This window comes from Gobius niger (genome assembly GCF_951799975.1).
Source record: "Gobius niger genome assembly, chromosome: 9".
Taxonomy (NCBI): domain Eukaryota; kingdom Metazoa; phylum Chordata; class Actinopteri; order Gobiiformes; family Gobiidae; genus Gobius; species Gobius niger.
In genome coordinates this window covers 1,180,629-1,206,388 of record NC_136860.1, presented here as the reverse complement: position 1 = coordinate 1,206,388, position 25,760 = coordinate 1,180,629, and the positions used below count along the sequence as shown (strand labels likewise).

The following is a 25,760-nucleotide window of genomic DNA, read 5'->3' as shown; positions in this document are numbered from 1 at the left end:
GGCCCCACTTATGCTACAGGGGTTCCTGAACTTTTCAGGCCACCACCCCGTTTTATTGCAGCACTTTTGAGGGCCCCCACCCTGCTCTGGGCGCTGGGTACTCAGTACCCTTTACCCCGAAGTCCCCTGGCTTTTAGTAAAGCTTTCTACAGTTTGTGGTCTCACTTGCAGGGAGGTCCTCCACCTCTGCCTTTTGAAACGTTGCAGACTTTAGACGCTCCACAGCGCCCCCTCTGGGCAGTTGTGGTGGAAGGAGCGGAGAAGTACAAACATCTCGGTTCTTGGATGGACAACAAGCTGCGGTTTGACTCTATCTTGAATCTATCTTTTAAGGAAACTGAACTCTTTTAATGTAAACAAAAGGATTCTCTGCAACATTAACTGCTGTTTCATTGAGAGCCTTTTAGCTTTTTCATTTGTTTGCTAATTCAAGGGTTTGTCTGTGAAAGATAAAAATAAACTGCAAAACATTGTCAGAATCTGCTCTAAAATCATCGGAGTTAAACAAAGACCTATAGTCTCTGTGGGAGGAGCCTCTCCAGGCTCTGTCCTCTGAGATTTCATGCCTTCTGGACGTTGTTTTTTTGTCCCTCTGTCACTGAACTGCTGAATTCTGAAGGGAGTGAGTTTACTAAGTGACCGTGACCTTTTTGAAATGTGTTGTTTTTATTATCTATTGTCTGTGCAGTTGGAAGTGGCACACAGTGAGTGTTGTGATGTGTTATATCTGTCTGAGGTTGCAGCAAATCAATTGCCATTGAGGGATCAATAAAGTTTTCTGAATCTGAATCTGACTCTCCCATGTCGGGGAGTAGTCAGAGTGAGCAGTTTCTCTACTTACAGAGCTACTGCAGCGCCCCCTGGCTTCATGTGTGCAGGAGAGGCCCTTCTGTGCTCTTCCAGAAGGGACAGACAGTATGGCCAGTCCGCTGGCTGACAGTGATCACATGACTCCGTTGACCAATTGGGACACATGTTTCTCACACTCACTAACTATTTTGCTGATCTGGGGTCTGTTTTTTTCCTCCAGAGAGAGAAATGAAGCACAGAGGACACAGAGCAGTCACAGGCTGGGGTAGGGCAGCACGGTGGCACAGTGGTTAGTGCTCTCGCTTCACAGCTAGAAGGTCCTGGGTTTGATTCCCACCTGGACGGGGCCTTTCTGTGTGGAGTTTGCATGTTTCAGGGGCGGACTGGCCATATGTCCATTCTGGAAGAGCACAGAAGGACCACTGGCTCTCGGGCACCGGTCTGGCCTCTCAACTTTCTCCTTAACCTCTCATCCCCGATTTAACCAAGCTTTATCCAAATCTAAGCGCTTAAAAGAAAAGCATCAAAATACTGACGAAACAAGGATGAAAACGGAACAAAAATGTTCCAGAAGAGCAACAAATAAATGACAAAAAAGAGATGAAAACCCAACAACAAAGCAATGAAAAACAAAAAACAAAAGCACAACAAAAAAGTGACAAAAACGCGAGGTCTTAGCTTTCAAATGAGGCTCTCCAGTCAAGAAGCTTTTCGATTTGGGTAAAGCCGAACTGGAGAAAATGCACTTTGTTAAGGTGGGGGGTAAGAGGTTAATAGGTATTTCTTCTTCTTCTGTGTGAACCCCAGTCTTTCTACAGTTGCTCTAAACACAGTCATGTTTTGTGGATCCCTCGTTCGTCCCCAAATCTTTCTAAAACACAGTCTGTGCTGGGCTGAAGGTTCAGCTCTGGTCCTGGACTCACCTGAGGCTGTATCCCGGCCTGTACGAGCTCCCGTATCAGCCGAGCGTAGTAGGCCACGCCCGCCTCGTTGACGTGTGCCGTGGTGCCGTCGGGCAGCACACGCGCCCAGGCCACGGAGAAGCGGTAGTACTTCACCCCCACCTCCTGCAGTAGCCGCAGGTCCTCGTCCATCCGGTTGTAGCTGTCGCAGGCCACGTCGCCGTTGTCCCCGTTCTTCACTTTCCCCGGGGTGTGAGAGAACGTGTCCCAGATGCTCAGGCCCTTCCCGTCCGAGCGCCAGCCGCCCTCGATCTGCGGGGACACGTGTCAGAGAGGGGTCTGCTCTTTGACCTCGCCGGCGTACCTGGAAGGAGGCGGTGGCCGTGCTCTTTGACCTCGCCGGCGTACCTGGAAGGAGGCGGTGGCCGTGCTCTTTGACCTCGCCGGCGTACCTGAAAGGAGGCGGTGGCCGTGCTCTTTGACCTCGCCGGCGTACCTGGAAGGAGGCGGTGGCCGTGCTCTTTGACCTCACCGGCGTACCTGAAAGGAGGCGGTGGCCGTGCTCTTTGACCTCACCGGCGTACCTGAAAAGAGGCGGTGGCCGTGCTCTTTGACCTCGCCGGCGTACCTGGAAGGAGGCGGTGGCCGTGCTCTTTGACCTCGCCGGCGTACCTGGAAGGAGGCGGTGGCCGTGCTCTTTGACCTCGCCGGCGTACCTGGAAGGAGGCGGTGGCCGTGCTCTTTGACCTCGCCGGCGTACCTGAAAGGAGGCGGTGGCCGTGCTCTTTGACCTCACTGGCGTACCTGAAAGGAGGCGGTGGCCGTGCTCTTTGACCTCGCCGGCGTACCTGAAAGGAGGCGGTGGCCGTGCTCTTTGACCTCATCGGCGTACCTGGAAGGAGGCGGTGGCCGTGCTCTTTGACCTCACTGGCGTACCTGAAAGGAGGCGGTGGCCGTGCTCTTTGACCTCGCCGGCGTACCTGGAAGGAGGCGGTGGCCGTGCTCTTTGACCTCGCCGGCGTACCTGGAAGGAGGCGGTGGCCGTGCTCTTTGACCTCACCGGCGTACCTGGAAGGAGGCGGTGGCCGTGCTCCACATCATGTCGTCGCCGAAGTGGCCGTGCTTCAGCGTCTCGTCCTCTCCTGGAGGGAAGCCGTTGTTCTTCACGAGGTCCTGGTAGTAGAAGGACGAGTATCTGAGGCTCCGAGGCCGCGCTGCGTTTGTGAAGTCCACGTGGATCAGACCCGAGCCCACGGTGTAGCCCTGGAGCCACTCGAAGCCGTCCATGAGAGGGGCCCCCAGGTACCCCCGGAGCCGCACCCCGTCCAGGCTCTGAGCTGAGGGGGAGCAAGGGTTCATGTTCAGACAAACTCAGCACAGGCCTGCAGCAGCTGCGGATCAGGGTCTGGGAGAGACCGGGGAGCGCCGCCATGTTGGACCACATTCCACAACTTTTAAAAAGGTTGTAGAAAAAGTTGTTTCCAAACATTTCCAAAAATGTCAACAAAAAATCCATCATTTTTCAAACTTTTTCAAAACTTTTTCAAAAAGTTAAAGATTTTCTAAAAATTCCAAAACATGTCCAACATTTTAAAACACTTTCCAAACTTTTCCGAACTGTTGCAAAATGTTGGCGTGACTTCCTGGATGAATCTCGGCTCAAAGACTTTAGAGAAGAAACATCGTAAAGAGACTTTGGGCTGTGTTTACTCTAACGAACCACCTCAGCAGGGTCTGGGTTTGGTAAAAGGTTTCGGTAAATGGTTTTGGTTAATAGGTTTGGTTAAAGAGGGGGTATTCTGCTTTTTTCAGTCCCATAGCACCAGTCTATATCACACTACAATGATGACAAACCTTCTGTTGGTCTGTAAATGCAGTAAATCAGAATAACTGCCTTGTATAAAATGTCTCTCTCAAAATGGCTGTAGTGAATGTCTTGAAATCGGCCTCTGTCTCTTTAAGAACCTCTGAGCCTTTAGACACGCCCCCTCCACACGCTGTCTGTGGCATCAGTGGGGAGGGGGTTCTGCTGAGGAGCAGTGGTTGGTTACTCGGCTGGTGACGAAAGCTCGGAGGCGTCTCCAGGAGGTGGGGGCGTTCCTAGGAGGACTCAGGCAAACCTGTCCCTAAAATGGCCGCCATCAGAGTTTTTACAGATTACTCAGAAATACGTGAATGTGCCAAGGCAACACTTCAGCCATGTTTTTAATGAGGGAGTGACAGAATAACAGGATGGAAAGCTTGCATAATACCCCCCCTTTAATGGGTTTGGTTTTGGTAACTGGTTTTGGTAAGAGGTTTTTGGTTTGGTAAGAGGTTTTTGGTAACTGGTTTTGGTAACTGGTTTTGGTAACTATTGGACTGTGCTACGCGGTGACTGACCTTTGAGCGCCTCGTCGATGTAGCCCTTCATGAAGAACACGCGGTCGAAGTCGTCCGTACTGAACGCTCTGGTGAGGCTCACGGCGTTGTCGGTCACGTAAACCTCCGGGTCTCCGTACTCCAGCTTTACCCAGTTCAGCGCCCGCCTCAGGCCCCAGGACACGGCCCGCGAGCCCTTCAGGCCGGTCTGGGGGAAGTGCGTGAGCTCCTGCTCCGCCACGTCCCAGTCGTATTGGTACGAGTGCGGCGTGAGCTGCTGCGTGGAGAACGAGGCCATCATGGTGGTGTGGTGGTTGAGGCAGAAGACGTCGGCGGTTCCTCTGATCAGCGCCTTCTCGTCGTCCGTGAGCGCGGGCAGTCTGGACTCTTTCAGGCGCTGCAGGTCGCTCTTGGCTCCCACCTGGAACTTCATGGCCTCGGGATAATCTCCGTTTTTAAAGATGGGGTGCGCGAACCATCCCAGCCTGAACTGCATGGCCCGATCGGCCGCCTCCAGCTCTCGCGGCACGTTGACGTCCAGCGGCTCGTACCAGTCCCCGTTCAGAGCGATGCTGACCAGGCCGTTCTGCGTGGGCCGGTACGTCTGGTACGTGTGGTAAACCGTGGCGTGCGCCTTCAGCAGAATGCGTCCCACATGGTACGGAGCCGTTCCCGGGTCGGCCTTTCGATTGGGCGGCATCTCTCCGCTGCCGTAGCCTTTCCACGCCACGGTAAAGGGGTCGTTGAAGGTGATCCAGAATTTGACTCTGTCGCCGAACGTCTTGAAGCAGAACTCTGCGTATTGGTTAAAGAGTTGGATGATGTCGTGGTTTTCCCAGCCGCCCTCGTCTTGCAGAGCCTGCGGTAAATCCCAATGGTACAAAGTGACCACCGGAGCCACGCCCAGACTCACGAGTCCGTCGATCAGCGCGTTGTAATAGTCCAGGCCTTTGGGGTTGACGGGCTCTGCGGTGGTGCCGTTCGGAAACAGCCTCGGCCACGAGATGGAAAAGCGATAAGACTTGACCCCCAGAGCCTTGATCAGATCCAGGTCCTGCTGCACGCCGCTGTAGCTGGCACACGCCACGTCCCCGCTGGCGTTTTCCGGGATGGGGCTCGGTGTCTGGTGTGTGAAAGTGTCCCAGATGCTGGCTCCTTTCCCGTCGGCCTCCCAGCCTCCTTCGATCTGATAGGCCGAAGACGTCACGCCCCACAGGAAGTCTTTGGGGAAAGTGGCGTAGTGATACATTCTGCTCTGGAACTCAGACCAGGGGGAAAACTTCTCCCAAACCACTTTGGATTTGGACGGAACCTCAGAGGCGTTTAGGTTCTTCAGGGCGGGGCTGAAGCTCAGTCCAGGAGAGTCCCTGACGAGAACAGAGAGATGTTTGTGCATTCGTTCCAACAAGCGCCGTCGGCAAAAATAAAGACTTTAGAGCATGACAAATGTGACTTCTACAGCGGCTGTTTGGAGACAAAAACAAACACACAATAATCGCTCCCTGGAAGAGCTTTCTCTGTGGTTGAATCACTAAACAGGTCACAGCTGGGTTTGGACGAGAAAGTCTTGTTTTCTCACTGAGCTGTTTGGACACTCTTGTACGACCTCGATAACACAAACTGGACATGAAGACCTGAAGAACCTTTGAGGAACTAGTACAACTGAAGCACTGGTACCTCTATAGTCTTGTACAGCCCTACGACCTGTCTGTTCTACTGCAGCACTGTAGATGTTGTGTCTGATCAGTATGTGATGTTTACCTTTTTCATCACAAAGTGAACGTCTGAGACGGTAAAAATACCCATTTTGTCACATAGTGACTAACATGATGCTTCATTAGCATTAGCATTAGCGTTAGCATCATGATACATGCTAATGCTAGCTACGATTGGCTTTTTTTTGCTGTGACTGAACAATCTGCAGATAAAACATCCACATGGACTCGATTTAAAGGAACAGGCCGGTGTTTTTCCAGACTGAGATCTGTTCTTATGTTAGACGAGTTCATGTGTACCTGTCTGGTCTTCACGTGTGTCCTCAGTCACGTAAACACAGACGGCGTTAGCATTTAGCCTCTCCCTCTCTCCTCTATAGCTCCAAACCAGGTGAAGATAGAAGCTACCAAGCTCTTCCACATTTTCCCTGTTTAAATATGGTTACGTGAAGTGTTCCACTACAAAGTATAATTACACACAATTAAACAATGTGGATTTTCTAAGCGGATAAAAAGGAACTATATTGTAAGGCGTAATAATACCAGGAGTAGTTCCACATCTGTGCAGTAATATCTTCACTTTACTGTGCGGATGCTGTAGTGCTCCTGGAGCTATAGAGGAGGAGAGGCTAAATGCTAACGCCGCTAACGCCGTCTGTGTTTACATGACTGAGGACACGCGTGAAGACCAGACAGGTACACATGAACTCGTCTAAGGTAAGAACAGATCTCAGTCTGGAAAACACTGGCCTGTTCCTTTAAACTGGACTTTATTTATGTGATAAATATGTTTATATTCCCTCAGAAAATAGTGAAATATTTAGTTTTCCAAAAGATCCTTCCGTCCCGCTCAGCGAGGCCACGCCCCCTCGTGTGACCGGAGCTTTGGTTCTCGCTGTTGTATAAACAACTCTAATATGGAGTTAGCTTTATCGTCCTGTACTTTTGATCTCTGTGTTGCTAGCAGCAGCATGCTAATGCTAGCTCAGACTGAGGCTGTAGTTTCTGAGCCGTACCTGCCGGACTCCTCCGTGTTCAGGCCCAACGCGGCGTCAAACCCGACAAGGTTCAGCTCGGACTTTAAGTTCGCTGTGGAAACAAAGAGACGTTACCTTTGACAAACGGCTTCAGGTTCAGTCCTACAAACACATGATGTATGAGTGAACATATACTGCAGGTTTTTATTCAATATTCTCTCTGAGTCGCTCTCTACAGAACAATAACACACATGTTCAGCTCACAGTAGGATATTCTCTCTGAGTCGCTCTCTACAGAACAATAACACACATGTTCAGCTCACAGTAGGATATTCTCTCTGAGTCGCTCTCTACAGAACAATAACACACATGTTCAGCTCACAGTAGGATATTCTCTCTACAGAACAATAACACACATGTTCAGCTCACAGTAGGATATTCTCTTTGAGTCGCTCTACAGAACAATAACACATGTGTTCAGCTCACAGTAGGATATTCTCTCTGAGCCGCTCTACAGAACAATAACACACATGTTCAGCTCACAGTAGGATATTCTCTCTGAGCCGCTCTACAGAACAATAACACACATGTTCAGCTCACAGTAGGATATTCTCTCTGAGTCGCTCTCTACAGAACAATAACACATGTTCAGCTCACAGTAGGATATTCTCTCTGAGTCGCTCTACAGAACAATAACACATGTTCAGCTCACAGTAGGATGAGCTGAGTCAGAGCAGACGTAAATAAACACTGGGATAATAAAGCTGGTTTATGACTGAGCTCCTGAGGTGAAGGACGTGGTTGTAACATTAACCTGGACGTAAACCTTTCATCAGGTCATAAAAGAGCGATAAACACGCCGTAAACACGGAGCGTGAAACGTCACAGCCCTGTTTTCATAATACGACGTAAATAAAACCATCAGCTGCAATAAACACAGGCTGGACGACTGAGAGCTGCACTTCAGAGTCGGCTTCTGAACTCGAGACGACGTGTTTGAGGAAACAGAAGAAACAGTACTTGGATTACAGCGTCTTTCCTGCTACACGTGGACACCAAACATGTCAGTGTTTGTGAATGAATAAGTGTTGCATGGCGTGTTCAGTGTTATACCTGTCACGTGTCGCACGGCTTTAGCGTGTTCAGTGTTATACCTGTCACGTGTCGCACAGCCTTAGCGTGTTCAGAGTTATACCTGTCACGTGTCGCACAGCCTTAGCGTGTTCAGAGTTATACCTGTCACGTGTCGCACTGCCTTAGCGTGTTCAGAGTTATACCTGTCACGTGTCGCACAGCCTTAGCGTGTTCAGAGTTATACCTGTCACGTGTCGCACAGCCTTAGCGTGTTCAGAGTTATACCTGTCACGTGTCGCACGGCCTTAGCGTGTTCAGTGTTATACCTGTCACGTGTCGCACAGCCTTAGCGTGTTCAGAGTTATACCTGTCACGTGTCGCACAGCCTTAGCGTGTTCAGAGTTATACCTGTCACGTGTCGCACAGCCTTAGCGTGTTCAGAGTTATACCTGTCACGTGTCGCACAGCCTTAGCGTGTTCAGTGTTATACCTGTCACGTGTCGCACAGCCTTAGCGTGTTCAGAGTTATACCTGTCACGTGTCGCACAGCCTTAGCGTGTTCAGTGTTATACCTGTCACGTGTCGCACAGCCTTAGCGTGTTCAGAGTTATACCTGTCACGTGTCGCACAGCCTTAGCGTGTTCAGTGTTATACCTGTCACGTGTCGCACGGCCTTAGCGTGTTCAGAGTTATACCTGTCACGTGTCGCACAGCCTTAGCGTGTTCAGTGTTATACCTGTCACGTGTCGCACAGCCTTAGCGTGTTCAGAGTTATACCTGTCACGTGTCGCACAGCCTTAGCGTGTTCAGAGTTATACCTGTCACGTGTCGCACGGCCTTAGCGTGTTCAGAGTTATACCTGTCACGTGTCGCACAGCCTTAGCGTGTTCAGTGTTATACCTGTCACGTGTCGCACAGCCTTAGCGTGTTCAGTGTTATACCTGTCACGTGTCGCACGGCCTTAGCGTGTTCAGAGTTATACCTGTCACGTGTCGCACAGCCTTAGCGTGTTCAGAGTTATACCTGTCACGTGTCGCACGGCCTTAGCGTGTTCAGAGTTATACCTGTCACGTGTCGCACGGCCTTAGCATGTTCAGAGTTATACCTGTCACGTGTCGCACAGCCTTAGCGTGTTCAGAGTTATACCTGTCACGTGTCGCACGGCCTTAGCGTGTTGTACCTGTCACGTGTCGCACAGCCTTAGCGTGTTCAGAGTTATACCTGTCACGTGTCGCACAGCCTTAGCGTGTTCAGTGTTATACCTGTCACGTGTCGCACAGCCTTAGCGTGTTCAGAGTTATACCTGTCACGTGTCGCACAGCCTTAGCGTGTTCAGAGTTATACCTGTCACGTGTCGGACGGCCTTAGCGTGTTCAGAGTTATACCTGTCACGTGTCGCACGGCCTTAGCGTGTTCAGAGTTATACCTGTCACGTGTCGCACGGCCTTAGCGTGTTCAGAGTTATACCTGTCACGTGTCGCACAGCCTTAGCGTGTTCAGTGTTATACCTGTCACGTGTCGCACAGCCTTAGCGTGTTCAGAGTTATACCTGTCACGTGTCACACAGCCTTAGCGTGTTCAGAGTTATACCTGTCACGTGTCGCACGGCCTTAGCGTGTTCAGAGTTATACCTGTCACGTGTCGCACAGCCTTAGCGTGTTCAGAGTTATACCTGTCACGTGTCGCACGGCCTTAGCGTGTTCAGAGTTATACCTGTCACGTGTCGCACAGCCTTAGCGTGTTCAGAGTTATACCTGTCACGTGTCGCACGGCCTTAGCGTGTTGTACCTGTCACGTGTCGCACGGCCTTAGCGTGTTGTACCTGTCACGTGTCGCACGGCCTTAGCGTGTTGTACCTGTCACGTGTCGGACAGCCTTAGCGTGTTGTACCTGTCACGTGTCGCACGGCCTTAGCGTGTTGTACCTGTCACGTGTCGCACAGCCTTAGCGTGTTCAGAGTTATACCTGTCACGTGTCGCACGGCCTTAGCGTGTTCAGAGTTATACCTGTCACGTGTCGCACGGCCTTAGCGTGTTGTACCTGTCACGTGTCGCACGGCCTTAGCGTGTTCAGAGTTATACCTGTCACGTGTCGCACGGCCTTAGCGTGTTGTACCTGTCACGTGTCGCACAGCCTTAGCGTGTTCAGAGTTATACCTGTCACGTGTCACACGGCCTTAGCGTGTTCAGAGTTATACCTGTCACGTGTCACACGGCCTTAGCGTGTTCAGAGTTATACCTGTCACGTGTCGCACGGCCTTAGCGTGTTCAGAGTTATACCTGTCACGTGTCGCACAGCCTTAGCGTGTTCAGAGTTATACCTGTCACGTGTCGCACGGCCTTAGCGTGTTCAGAGTTATACCTGTCACGTGTCGCACGGCCTTAGCGTGTTCAGAGTTATACCTGTCATGTGTCGCACGGCCTTAGCGTGTTCAGAGTTATACCTGTCACGTGTCGGACAGCCTTAGCGTGTTGTACCTGTCACGTGTCGCACAGCCTTAGCGTGTTGTACCTGTCACGTGTCGCACAGCCTTAGCGTGTTGTACCTGTCACGTGTCGCACAGCCTTAGCGTGTTCAGTGTTATACCTGTCACGTGTCGCACAGCCTTAGCGTGTTCAGAGTTATACCTGTCACGTGTCGGACAGCCTTAGCGTGTTCAGTGTACCTGTCAAGTGTCGCACAGCCTTAGCGTGTTCAGTGTTATACCTGTCACATGTCGCACGGCCTTAGCGTGTTCAGTGTACCTGTCACGTGTCGCACGGCCTTAGCGTGTTCAGTGTTATACCTGTCACGTGTCGCACGGCCTTAGCGTGTTCAGTGTTATACCTGTCACATGTCGCACGGCCTTAGCGTGTTCAGTGTACCTGTCACGTGTCGGACAGCCTTAGCGTGTTCAGTGTTATACCTGTCACGTGTCGGACAGCCTTAGCGTGTTCCTCGCTGCAGCCTGTGCTCTCGTACATGTAGACCAGGACAGGGACGTCTCCGGACACTTCCTGTAAAGACCAGACTCTTCAGACCCTCCTTCCGTTGTACATGTTTTTGTAGATGCTTGGGGACAGTTTTACCTTCATGTCTGAGGCGGTGGGTCCGTGCGCCCCCTGCAGGTCACAGGTCACACTGACCCTCAGAGACAGGAAGTCCATCGGCTGCAAACGGGATCAGAGACAGTTTAGTTCTTTTACTCTGATTATAATTATTATACTTTAATATTTAATACAAGGATGTCAAATACTACTACTACTAATAATACTAATAATAATAAATACTGAAGTATTATTTCTACTACACTTTCACACTGGTGATGAAACAGTCTCTGCACAAACTTACAAGAATGAAAACCTCATTTAACGTCAGCGCAAAAGCTAATCCGCTCTGTAGCAATTCATGACCATAAAATGTTTGATTTCAACCCAAAAAGAAGACGACATGTTGAAGAAAAGGCAAAGGTCCAAGGCTGTGACATCATTCACTTCCTGACTATAGAAACTCCGTATCCCAAGAGCCATTGCGACATCGCGCCCGCTGGTCAAGGCAAGCAGGTTTTCAGCAAACACGGCCAGTTTCTGTTACTTTGCAGACAAAAGTTCTATATTATTTCACTGTTAAACAATCTGAATCTGCTAATGGGAATAAAAATGATGGTGGTTCGTTTAATTGGATCGTTGGAACATTTTTTTGATGTTTTTCTTACTCTCAGAGTTAGATCTGGATAAAACGTCCACTCTCTGCCTGCATTATGTTTGAATACATTGTTTATAATATGTTGTCTACATTACAATAAATAAACACGTGTGGGAACGTGAAGCTCCACCAATCAAAAGCCTGGTCGTAGATCATGGGACTCCCGAGCATCCTGGGTAATGTAGTTCTAGCTGCGTCTGACTTTGCGGTCGCTTTAGAACCACAGAGCTGGATTCAGCCCGAGCTGACAGAGTTACGGAGTTAAAGACTTTATTCCAAATCAATACGGTCTCAAAGCAAGGGGGGTTTTACTTCCGGACCGGAGAGGAGGCGGGACTGTGGAGAGGAGGCGGGACTGTGGAGCTCTGTTTACTTCTAATTATTCAAAAACACTTTAAAAACTCTGAATTATGAATATAGTTTTCTACAAAGACATGGGGAGGAGCAAAGTGGTTCAACAGCCCATAAATACATAAATAACGGAGAATAAGAAATGATGCTACATGTTAGCAGCGTGCTAATGCTAACGGCTAGCTAGCATAGCTACAACTGCCGTTTTTTCACTTCTATTTAACTTATAGCAGTAGGTTCATGTTTGGCTCATGGTTCTGATAAACAAGTCTGTTCAGTAACTCTCTGTGATTGTGGTTTTAAAAGTGGGCGGGGCTGAATAAGGCTCTTTAGAAGGAGACGACGTCACATGACTAATGTGGACACCCTCAGTGTGAATGTAATGTTTCTGGCCTCTTGATTCGTGGCTTACGCACCAGGTGTGAGAGGTCAGAGGTCACAGAGGAGAGGTCAGGCTTCAGTCCGAGGGAAACGCGATGTCCTGAGGAGCAGAGGAAACATGAGCCACGAGAATGTGTTTCTGACTCTGGAGACTCGGTCGCCTCGAGCACGATCGTCTGCCGCCATTTTGGATCAATCCGTGACTTGGGCTGCGTCCGAAACGAGCAGATCGGTAAGAGCTCTTACGCCAAACCGGATGTGTGTCAGCGTCTGCCATGACAAGATGCCTTCGAATTGGGCTGTCAGTTAGGAAGTAGTTAGGAAAAGGAGCCTCAATGCTAACTATCATAGCCACTTTAGCATAGTGACCTCTGATGCTAACTATCATAGCCACTTTAGCATAGGGACCTCTGGTGCTAACTATCATAGCCACTTTAGCATAGGGACCTCTGATGCTAACTATCATAGCCACTTTAGCATAGCGACCTCTGATGCTGACTATCATAGCCACTTTAGCATAGTGACCTCTGATGCTAGCTATCATAGCCACTTTAGCAAAGGGACCTCTGATGCTAGCTATCATAGCCACTTTAGCATAGGGACCTCTGATGCTAACTATCATAGCCACTTTAGCATAGGGACCTCTGATGCTAACTATCATAGCCACTTTAGCAAAGGGACCTCTGATGCTAGCTATCATAGCCACTTTAGCATAGGGACCTCTGATGCTAACTATCATAGCCACTTTAGCATAGTGACCTCTGATGCTAGCTATCATAGCCACTTTAGCATAGGGACCTCTGATGCTAACTATCATAGCCACTTTAGCATAGGGACCTCTGGTGCTAACTATCATAGCCACTTTAGCATAGGGACCTCTGATGCTAACTATCATAGCCACTTTAGCATAGCGACCTCTGATGCTGACTATCATAGCCACTTTAGCATAGGGACCTCTGGTGCTAACTATCATAGCCACTTTAGCATAGGGACCTCTGATGCTAACTATCATAGCCACTTTAGCATAGGGACCTCTGATGCTAACTATCATAGCCACTTTAGCATAGTGACCTCTGGTGCTAACTATCATAGCCACTTTAGCATAGGGACCTCTGATGCTAACTATCATAGCCACTTTAGCATAGGGACCTCTGATGCTAACTATCATAGCCACTTTAGCATAGTGACCTCTGATGCTAGCTATCATAGCCACTTTAGCATAGGGACCTCTGATGCTAACTATCATAGCCACTTTAGCATAGTGACCTCTGATGCTAGCTATCATAGCCACTTTAGCATAGTGACCTCTGATGCTAACAAGTCACATGTCAGTGTTAAAGAGGAAACTCAGGAAACGGATTAAATGCTTTTGTTTTCATTTAGTAGAAACTTAAGCCACTTGGATCATTTGCTGCTGTCGCTTTAAGAAACAGCTGCTGAAATAAATGGTAAATGGTCTCAACTTATAAAGCGCTTTTCCACCTACATTAGGCACTCAAAGCGCTTTACAGCAAGGATCCACTCACCCATTCATTCTCTCATTCATACACCAATGTACGCAGACACTGGGGGCAATGTGGGTGAAGTGTCTTGCCCAAGGACACAACGACAGTGTACACTTTCAGGAGGTGGGAATCGAACCCCTGATCTTCCGATCATGAGATGACCTGCTCTACCATCTGCGCCACCGTCGCCCCATAAATAAAATAACACTAAAGGGAAATGTTTGGATCATTTAGATTTATTTTCTCCTTAAATGTCTTTGTTTGGACACTTTGTTGTTGTTGGACACTAGGGGGCGACATGCGCTTTTGTTTGGCCTGCACTCCACCAATAACTTTAAAGAAGAAGAAAAACAGCTGTTGGTGATGTCACTTCCCTTTCCCCTGTTTAAGGACGGATTGTTCAAATGCTGCTGAAGCTCTAGTTCACTAACTGCACAGATCTAACAGTCGCCCCATGAAAGGTCAAGGGTCAGAGGTCAGTGTTAGAGCTTCGAGGCTACAATGTGATGGTTTCAGACGCAGCCCAGGTTTGACGACACATGTTTTAGCATCGGCAGCTGTAAAGTATCGGTCAGATATCGGTATCGAAAACCAAGTATCGTTAAAGAGGTGGTGTTAAAAACAGTCCCTCTCACAGGACGACCTGCTCTGCTGTTCCACCGTCACACTGTGAGCTGCTTTAGTCACAGTGAACTTCTCCCACCTGCTTCTGGAAAGCTCCTCCTGAAGCTCTGCTGGACTCGTGTGAACAGTTCCCGGTCGCTCGGACTCTTCCCGTCCAGCAGAAACACCCAGGTGTGAGCCAGCGCCCCCAGGTCCTCAAACACAGAGTCCAGAGACGCCCAGGACGCCTGAAGGAGCATCTGAGACCCCGGCCTGGACCCCGGGACGAGGACGGCCCCGAGATCAGAGAGCCAGGACAGGTCCATGAGCACCACGGGCTGAAGACCGGCCCTGGACACGGCGGAGAGGAGGCTCTGCAGACAGGAGCGCTCTGGAGGACTGAGGAGAGAACAGTTTATACAGGAGAGAACAGTTCATACAGGAGAGAGGAGGCTCTGCAGACAGGAGCGCTCTGGAGGACTGAGGAGAGAACAGTTCATACAGGAGAGGACAGTTCATACAGGAGAGAACAGTTCATACAGGAGAGAACAGTTCATACAGGAGAGAACAGTTCATACAGGAGAGAACAGTTCATACAGGACAGTTCATACAGGACAGTTAATACAGGAGAGAACAGTTCATACAGGAGAGAACAGTTCATACAGGAGAGAACAGTTCATACAGGAGAGAACAGTTCATACAGGAGAGGACAGTTCATACAGGAGAGAACAGTTCATACAGGAGAGAACAGTTCATACAGGAGAGGACAGTTCATACAGGAGAGAACAGTTCATACAGGAGAGGACAGTTCATACAGGAGAGAACAGTTCATACAGGAGAGAACAGTTCATACAGGAGAGGACAGTTCATACAGGAGAGAACAGTTCATACAGGAGAGGACAGTTCATACAGGAGAGGACAGTTCATACAGGAGAGAACAGTTCATACAGGAGAGAACAGTTTAATACAGGAGAGATCAGTTAATACAGGACAGTTCATACAGGAGAGAACAGTTCATACAGGAGAGGACAGTTCATACAGGAGAGGACAGTTCATACAGGAGAGAACAGTTTAATACAGGAGAGATCAGTTAATACAGGAGAGAACAGTTAATACAGGAGAGAACAGTTAATACAGGAGAGAACAGTTCATACAGGACAGTTCATACAGGAGAGAACAGTTCATACAGGACAGTTCATACAGGAGAGAACAGTTCATACAGGAGAGAACAGTTCATACAGGAGAGAACAGTTCATACAGGAGAGAACAGTTCATACAGGAGAGAACAGTTCATACAGGAGAGAACAGGTCATACAGGAGAGAACAGTTCATACAGGAGAGAACAGTTCATACAGGAGAGAACAGTTCATACAGGAGAGAACAGTTCATACAGGAGAGAACAGTTCATACAGGAGAGAACAGTTAATACAGGAGAGAACAGTTAATACAGGAGAGAACAGGTCATACAGGAGAGAACAGTTCATACAGGAGAGAACAGTTCATATAGGAGAGAACAGTTCATACAGGAGAGAACAGTTAATACAGGAGAGAACAGTTCATACAGGAGAGAACAGTTCATATAGGAGAGAACAGTTCATACAGGAGAGAACAGTTCATACAGGAGAGGACAGTTCATACAGGAGAGGACAGTTCATACAGGAGAGAACAGTTCATACAGGAGAGAACAGTTCATACAGGAGAGAACAGTTCATACAGGAGAGAACAGTTCATACAGGAGAGAACAGTTCATACAGGAGAGAACAGTTAATACAGGACAGTTCATACAGGAGAGAACAGTTAATACAGGAGAGAACAGTTCATACAGGAGAGAACAGTTAATACAGGAGAGAACAGTTCATACAGGAGAGAACAGTTAATACAGGAGAGAACAGTTCATACAGGAGAGAACAGTTAATACAGGAGAGAACAGTTCATACAGGAGAGAACAGTTAATACAGGACAGTTCATACAGGAGAGAACAGTTCATACAGGAGAGAACAGTTCATACAGGAGAGAACAGTTCATACAGGACAGTTCATACAGGAGAGAACAGTTAATACAGGAGAGAACAGTTCATACAGGAGAGAACAGTTAATACAGGAGAGAACAGTTCATACAGGAGAGAACAGTTAATACAGGAGAGAACAGTTCATACAGGAGAGAACAGTTCATACAGGAGAGAACAGTTCATACAGGAGAGAACAGTTCATACAGGAGAGAACAGTTCATACAGGAGAGAACAGTTCATACAGGAGAGAACAGTTCATACAGGAGAGAACAGTTAATACAGGAGAGAACAGTTCATACAGGAGAGGACAGTTCATACAGGAGAGAACAGTTCATACAGGAGAGGACAGTTCATACAGGACAGTTCATACAGGAGAGAACAGTTCATACAGGACAGTTCATACAGGAGAGAACAGTTCATACAGGAGAGAACAGTTCATACAGGAGAGAACAGTTAATACAGGAGAGAACAGTTCATACAGGACAGTTCATACAGGACAGTTAATACAGGAGAGGACAGTTCATACAGGACAGTTCATACAGGAGAGAACAGTTCATACAGGAGAGAACAGTTCATACAGGAGAGAACAGTTCATACAGGAGAGAACAGTTCATACAGGAGAGAACAGTTCATACAGGACAGTTAATACAGGAGAGGACAGTTCATACAGGACAGTTCATACAGGAGAGAACAGTTCATACAGGAGAGAACAGTTCATACAGGAGAGAACAGTTCATACAGGAGAGGACAGTTCATACAGGACAGTTCATACAGGAGAGAACAGTTAATACAGGAGAGAACAGTTCATACAGGAGAGGACAGTTCATACAGGAGAGAACAGTTAATACAGGAGAGAACAGTTCATACAGGAGAGAACAGTTCATACAGGACAGTTCATACAGGAGAGAACAGTTCATACAGGACAGTTCATACAGGAGAGAACAGTTCATACAGGAGAGAACAGTTAATACAGGAGAGAACAGTTCATACAGGAGAGAACAGTTCATACAGGACAGTTCATACAGGAGAGAACAGTTCATACAGGACAGTTCATACAGGAGAGAACAGTTCATACAGGAGAGAACAGTTCATACAGGAGAGGACAGTTCATACAGGAGAGGACAGTTCATACAGGAGAGAACAGTTCATACAGGAGAGAACAGTTAATACAGGAGAGAACAGTTCATACAGGAGAGAACAGTTCATACAGGAGAGAACAGTTCATACAGGAGAGAACAGTTCATACAGGAGAGAACAGTTCATACAGGAGAGGACAGTTAATACAGGAGAGAACAGTTAATACAGGAGAGGACAGTTCATACAGGAGAGAACAGTTAATACAGGAGAGAACAGTTCATACAGGAGAGGACAGTTAATACAGGAGAGAACAGTTAATACAGGAGAGGACAGTTCATACAGGACAGTTCATACAGGAGAGAACAGTTCATACAGGACAGTTCATACAGGAGAGAACAGTTAATACAGGAGAGAACAGTTCATACAGGACAGTTCATACAGGACAGTTAATACAGGACAGTTAATACAGGAGAGGACAGTTCATACAGGACAGTTCATACAGGAGAGAACAGTTCATACAGGAGAGAACAGTTCATACAGGAGAGAACAGTTCATACAGGAGAGAACAGTTCATACAGGAGAGAACAGTTCATACAGGACAGTTAATACAGGAGAGGACAGTTCATACAGGACAGTTCATACAGGAGAGAACAGTTCATACAGGAGAGAACAGTTCATACAGGAGAGAACAGTTCATACAGGAGAGGACAGTTCATACAGGACAGTTCATACAGGAGAGAACAGTTAATACAGGAGAGAACAGTTCATACAGGAGAGGACAGTTCATACAGGAGAGAACAGTTAATACAGGAGAGAACAGTTCATACAGGAGAGAACAGTTCATACAGGACAGTTCATACAGGAGAGAACAGTTCATACAGGACAGTTCATACAGGAGAGAACAGTTCATACAGGAGAGAACAGTTAATACAGGAGAGAACAGTTCATACAGGAGAGAACAGTTCATACAGGACAGTTCATACAGGAGAGAACAGTTCATACAGGACAGTTCATACAGGAGAGAACAGTTCATACAGGAGAGAACAGTTCATACAGGAGAGGACAGTTCATACAGGAGAGGACAGTTCATACAGGAGAGAACAGTTCATACAGGAGAGAACAGTTAATACAGGAGAGAACAGTTCATACAGGAGAGAACAGTTCATACAGGAGAGAACAGTTCATACAGGAGAGAACAGTTCATACAGGAGAGAACAGTTCATACAGGAGAGAACAGTTCATACAGGAGAGGACAGTTCATACAGGAGAGAACAGTTCATACAGGAGAGAACAGTTCATACAGGAGAGAACAGTTCATACAGGAGAGAACAGTTCATACAGGAGAGAACAGTTCATACAGGAGAGAACAGTTAATACAGGAGAGAACAGTTAATACAGGACAGTTCATACAGGAGAGAACAGTTCATACAGGACAGTTCATACAGGAGAGAACAGTTCATACAGGACAGTTCATACAGGAGAGAACAGTTAATACAGGAGAGAACAGTTAATACAGGAGAGAACAGTTCATACAGGAGAGGACAGTTCATACAGGAGAGGACAGTTCATACAGGAGAGGACAGTTCATACAGGAGAGAACAGTTCATACAGGAGAGAACAGTTAATACAGGAGAGAACAGTTCATACAGGAGAGAACAGTTAATACAGGAGAGAACAGTTCATACAGGAGAGGACAGTTCATACAGGACAGTTCATACAGGAGAGGACAGTTCATACAGGACAGTTCATACAGGAGAGAACAGTTCATACAGGAGAGGACAGTTCATACAGGACAGTTCATACAGGAGAGGACAGTTCATACAGGAGAGGACAGTTCATACAGGAGAGGACAGTTCATACAGGAGAGAACAGTTCATACAGGAGAGAACAGTTCATACAGGAGAGAACAGTTCATACAGGAGAGAACAGTTAATACAGGAGAGAACAGTTCATACAGGAGAGAACAGTTAATACAGGAGAGAACAGTTCATACAGGAGAGAACAGTTCATACAGGAGAGAACAGTTCATACAGGAGAGAACAGTTCCTACAGGAGAGAACAGTTCATACAGGAGAGAACAGTTCATACAGGAGAGAACAGTTCATACAGGAGAGAACAGTTCATACAGGAGAGAACAGTTCATACAGGAGAGGACAGTTCATACAGGACAGTTCATACAGGAGAGAACAGTTCATACAGGAGAGGACAGTTCATACAGGAGAGGACAGTTCATACAGGACAGTTCATACAGGAGAGAACAGTTAATACAGGACAGTTCATACAGGAGAGGACAGTTCATACAGGAGAGGACAGTTCATACAGGACAGTTCATACAGGAGAGAACAGTTCATACAGGAGAGAACAGTTCATACAGGAGAGAACAGTTTAATACAGGAGTACGGAGCCCTGGCAGTGACATATATATATATATATATATATATATATATATATATATATATATATATATATGTAAGGATTAAACCACTCTGTGTCGGGCGTTAGCCGGTTCTAACGCCCGACTCAGTGTTGTTCCTCCTGCATTATAACGTCTAACGCGGCTCCTCGTTGTTTAATCCGCTTATACCAGGGTCCCACAAACCTAACATTTATAATAAATGTGTTTTTCATTGACTAAAGTCACTAAATCTGCCAGACTACGGGACTATTTTGTGTGGGTTATTAGCCGGTCACTGAAGGCTGGTCTCAGAGCGAGTCATTCTCCGCAGCTATTACGAGGATCTCAGTCAGGCTCAACGACACAACATCAGCACAGAATCACAACACAACAGGACTAACCCGGAAACACTTTTCCCTGGAAGGAAACACCGATATGCGGCACTCGTGGGCACCAGTTATTTACCTTTTACAAGGTTTAACCTGAAGCTAAAGCTAGCTAGCTCAACCAGCTCAACTGTTTATGGAAACAGCTGCGGTGGAGTCGCTCACACCTGGGCCCCCCCAACTCAAACTAACATGTTTGACTTTACTAATCCAGACAAATATGCTTCAATGCAGGATCATTTTATGAACGCCTGAAAATGATGAATAGCCTTAACCTTTTTCAATAGAAATGTAAAGCTCATATGTTATTAACAGTAGCTAACCTAGCTGCTCACTCTCCTCTACAAACATTTAGCAAACACTAAATCCATCTCATACGTTCCTGTCAGTCACTAATTACGCCTTTATCTGACTCAGCTGTGTCAGGCGTTGCTATGACGACGCCACAGCGGAGTGACATCCCAGTGATTTAACTACCGGACTACGTCTGCGGATATATATATATATATATATATATATATATATATATATGAAACTTTTTTTTACACACAAAGCATCAGTACTGACCTGTGCAGAGCGTCTCTGGACACTGTGACTCTGAAGTGACTGACTCCTCCTGCTCTCAGCTGCTGGAGGTTCTTCTGGAGGTTCTCCTGGAGCAGAGCGGGGCACTCAGGAGCCCCCCGAGGGCCCCCCAGCACCATGAAGTCACTCCTGCAGGGGGCGCTACAGCACAGCAGCAGCAGAGCCCACAGGGAGAGCGGATGGCCCATCGTCAGACCAGGACCACAACAGACCAGGACCACAACAGACCAGGACCACAACAGACCAGGACCACAACAGACCAGGACCACAACAGACCAGGACCACAACAGACCAGGACCACAACAAACCAGGACCACAACAGACCAGGACCACAACAGACCAGGACCACAACAGACCAGGACCACAACAGACCAGGACCACAACAGACCAGGACCACAACAGACCAGGACCACAACAGACCAGGACCACAACAGACCTGGACCACAACAGACCAGGACCACAACAGACCAGGACCACAACAGACCAGGACCACAACAGACCAGGACCACAACAGACCAGGACCACAACAGACCTGGACCACAACAAACCTGGACTAAACCTTATCTGAGCGTGTCCTCCTGAGCGTGTCCTCCTGAGCGTGTTGTTAGCGTGTTGCGTGTTGCTGCTGCGTGTGGAGTGCACGGCGGCGTGTGGAGTGCGCGGCGGCGGAGTCTCCGTTTTATCACCTTCAGATAAAAGAACCAGACTTTGGACTCGTTACACAAACTTGTTTTCGAGGAATATTATTTAAGAATCATAAAGTGACTTTCAAATATTTATCAGGCCATAAAAACATCAGCCCGGCAGAAACACGAGACACGAGAGTCCGGCCTGAATGACTCTGGTTATTTGGTAAAAACTCTCTCACCTGTGGAGATGAAGATGCTTTAAACAAATGAGGAACATTGTGGATCTTTAAACATCCATCTTCTTCCACTTGTCCGTTGCCGGGTCGTGGGGGCAGCTGTTGGAGTTTCCCAGATCACATTGCACCAGCCCCTATGGCGCCCCCTGCAGGTGGAGGGTCCACAGAAGGACGGCCTCATGATGAACCGGGCCTGTTGGTCTCTCATAAGGAGCTTCTGAACCGCTCTGTGTCTGACCCGTCACCTTGGACCTGCTCCCGGATCATTCGGGCTCAAACCCTCCACCACGTTAAGGAGGCGGCTCCAGGAGGGGATCTTTAAACAACAGGAAACAAAAAACACTCATTTAAAACAAAATGAGACAAAATGTTCATTTTTCTTATCGAATTGTGACAAAACAAAAGCGTCTAAAGTAAAAAGCAGATTCAAGAGAAGATTGAAGTAAAAGTGTAAAGATGATTCCAGCCTGAGTGGAGCCAGAGGAGCGACTGAAGCAGATGTTCTTCAACCATAAAAACCTCACAGGAAAAGTTCTGCAGATTTTCACATTTTTGATGAACTTATGCAGGAAAGTCCATTAACCTCTTACTGTCCTCTTTGGCCATTATATCGGCCTGTGTAACAGCTCATTTGAAAGCTAAGACCCACAAAACTCATCTTTTTCCTCGCGTTGTTGCTTTGTTGTGTCACCTTTTTGAGTTTTGTAATTTTTTGTTGTTGAGTTTTTGTCTCTTTTTTGTCATGTTTACATCCTGCAGCCTCTGAAGCCTCTGAAGCTCCTGAAGCCTCTGAAGCTCCTGCAGCCTCTGAAGCCTCTGAAGCCTCAAATTAAAACCAGTTTGTTCCATGAAAAATACGGACTTTATCTTTATATGACGTCCTTCAGTCACACTTTAGGTTGAACGATGATCTTTGATGCTGGATCTGTGGAAACCTTTGTGGAACAGGATCCACGTTGCACACAAACATCTGGACAGTTCAGCCGCTCCACACTCGGTCCAGATGAAGGTCACGTGTTCGTGTTTCGTGGCCTCGTGAGTCTTTATAAAACATTAGTTATAAATCGATATTGTCTCGACGACCTCTGGACCATCAGGCCGTCATTAAACACTTGTATAACGAGCACAGACGTGAGTTATTATTACGCTGAGTCACTGGAGGAACCTCCCTCTGTCACCAGGCCCTTCATCCAGTCACTGTGGAGGAACCTCCCTCTGTCACCAGGCCCTTCATCCAGTCACTGGAGGAACCTCCCTCTGTCACCAGGCCCTTCATCCAGTCACTGTGGAGGAACCTCCCTCTATCACCAGGCCCTTCATCCAGTCACTGTGGAGGAACCTCCCTCTGTCACCAGGCCCTTCATCCATTGTCTTCTCCTTTATCCGGGGCCGGGTCGCGGGGGCAGCGTCTAAGCAGAGATGCCCAGACTTCCCGATCCACACACACCTCCTCCAGCTGTTCTGACCCTGAGGCCACACCTCCTCCAGCTGTTCTGACCCCGAGGCCACACCTCCTCCAGCTGTTCTGACCCCGAGGCCACACCTCCTCCAGCTGTTCTGACCCCGAGGCCACACCAGGCCAGCTCGGAGACATAGTCCCACCAGCGTGTCCTGGGTCCATGAGGCCTTGTCCCACCAGGAGGTATCCGGAACAGATGCCCGAGCCACCTCAGCTGCTCCTTTCGACGTGAAGGAGCAGCGACTCTACTCCGAGCTCCTCCCGGGTCACTGAGCTCCTCAAACACACTGAGAAGGAAACTAACTTCGGCCGCTTGTATTCGCGATCTCGTCCTTTCGGCCTCAGCCAGATCTTTAAAAAGCGTCTCCTGTCACTTTATGCAGTGACCAAATGTCCACGCCCTCAGAGTCACAGCCCCCTGACACCCCTACGTCAGGGTTTAAAGGGGGGTTTAAGCAAAATGGACTTTTTCAAGCTTTCCATCATGTTATTCTGTCACTCCCTCATTAAAAACATGGCTGAAGTGTTGCCTTGGCACATTCACGTATTTTTGAGTAATCTGTATAAACTCTGATGGCGGCCATTTTAGGGATAGGTTTGCCTGAGTCCTCCTAGGAACGCCCCCACCTCCTGGAGACGCCTCCGAGCTTTGGTCACCAGCCGAGTAACCAACCACTGCTCCTCAGCAGAACCCCCTCCCCACTGATGCCACAGACAGCGTGTGGAGGGGGCGTGTCTAAAGGCTCAGAGGTTCTTAAAGAGACAGAGGCCTATTTCAAGACATTCACTACAGCCATTTTGAGAGAGACATTTTATACAAGGCAGTTATTCTGATTTACTGCATTTACAGACCAACAGAAGGTTTGTCATCATTGTAGTGTGAGATAGACTGGTGCTTTGGGACTGACAAAAGCAGAACACCCCCTCTTTAAGTGATGTCAAGGCTTGGTTGGCTCACAACTTTTTAAATCTGAATGAGGGAAACTGAAATTGTGGTGTTTGGCCCCTGGGACCCCCTACAACAATATGTCCGTCCCTCAGCCACCAGCCTTGGCGTCATTGTCGACTGTGATTTTAAACTCAATAAACAGATCGGCGCCGTTGTTAAATCGAGTTTTCATCACCTTCGTCTTTTAGCCAAAGTGAAACCTTTTTTAACTTTGAAAAGCTTTGATTCTTGCTTCTTTGCACTGGCTTCCTGTTGATTTCAGAATTGATTTGAAGGTTTTATTGTTTGTTTTTAGAGCTTTGAGTGGACTGGCCCCTCAGTACCTCACAGACCTCCTCCACAGTTACTCTCCAGCGCTCTGAGGTCTGAGGGCCAGTCCCGGCTCGTGGTTCCTGAGACGAGCCGTAGAACCACAGGGGGCAGAGCGTTCTAAGCTGTGGAACGCTCTGCCCCCCCACGTCCAAACGGCCCCCACCGCGGAGAAATCTCGTCTTAAAACCCACTTTTCTTCTCGGGCTTTTAGCACCGCTGAGTCGTGTGGTCCTCTGTGTCTTTGATTTTCTTTTATTGTTTTTACAATTTTATTAAACTTTTTTATTGCTTCTTATTTATGTTTTAAACCATTTCATCGTTTTAGCTGAAGGTCTAGTTTGGTTTCACTTGATTTTATTATATTTATTTATTCCTATATTGCCAATTTTATGTGCAGCACTTTGGAAACACTGGTTTATAAAATGTGCTATAGAAATGATCACATGACCACAGGTGAGGGTTGGGTCGACTCAGCTCCCTCTTCACCACGACAGACCGATACAGCGACCGCATCACTGCTGACGCCGCACGATCCGTCTGTCCATCTCACGCTCCATCTGTCCCTCACTGAGAACAAGACCCCGAGATACTTGAACTCCTCCACTTGAGGTAAGGACTCCCCACCGACCTGAAGAGGGGAAGGAGAACCATGGCCTCAGATTTGGAGGAGCTGATCCTCATCCCGGCCGCTTCACACTCGGCTGCAAACCAGAGCAGCTGAAGGTCCCACAGAACAACATCATCTGCAAACAGCAGAGATGAGACTCTGAGGCTCCCAAACCGGACACCCTCCGGCCCCTCCGGCCCCTCCGGCCCCTCCGGCCCCTGGCTGCGCCTAAAAATTCTGTCCATAAAAGTAATGAACAGAACCGGTGACAAAGGGCAGCCCTGAGGAGACCAACACGCACCGGGAACAGGTCTGACTTACTGCCGGCAATGCGAACCAAGCTCCTGCTGCGGTCATACAGGGAACGGACAGCCCTTAGCAGAGGGCCCCGGACCCCATACTCCCGGAGCACCCCCCACAGGGCACCACGAGGGCCCCGGACCCCATACTCCCGGAGCACCCCCCACAGGGCACCACGAGGGCCCCGGACCCCATACTCCCGGAGCACCCCCCACAGGGCACCACGAGGGACACGGTCGAACGCCTTCTCCAGATCCACAAAACACAAGTGGACTGGTTGGGCGAACTCCCACGAACCCTCGAGCACCCGACGGAGGGTATAGAGCTGGTCCAGTGTGCCACGACCAGGACGAAAACCGCATTGTTCCTCCTGGATCCGAGGTTCAACTATCGGCCGGATCCTCCTCTCCAGCACCCTGGAGTAGACCTTACCGGGGAGGCTAAGGAGGGTGAT

General features: G+C 48.3%; 1 protein-coding gene across 1 annotated transcript in view; it reads right to left on the bottom strand.

Moving 5' to 3' along the window:
* LOC306968385 (lactase/phlorizin hydrolase-like) overlaps positions 1–21,002 on the bottom strand; it is a gene marked incomplete at both ends in the record, with an annotated part of 33,844 nt that extends 12,842 nt beyond the window's left edge. The window contains 9 exons of the mRNA XM_079563731.1: positions 1,734–2,024; positions 2,781–3,049; positions 4,095–5,440; positions 6,805–6,877; positions 10,745–10,835; positions 10,908–10,988; positions 12,291–12,355; positions 14,464–14,762; positions 20,797–21,002. Coding sequence (XP_079419857.1) covers positions 1,734–2,024; positions 2,781–3,049; positions 4,095–5,440; positions 6,805–6,877; positions 10,745–10,835; positions 10,908–10,988; positions 12,291–12,355; positions 14,464–14,762; positions 20,797–21,002 — 2,721 coding nt within the window. The remainder of the gene's footprint in view (positions 1–1,733; positions 2,025–2,780; positions 3,050–4,094; positions 5,441–6,804; positions 6,878–10,744; positions 10,836–10,907; positions 10,989–12,290; positions 12,356–14,463; positions 14,763–20,796) is intronic.
* Between the last annotated feature and the right edge of the window lie 4,758 nt (positions 21,003–25,760).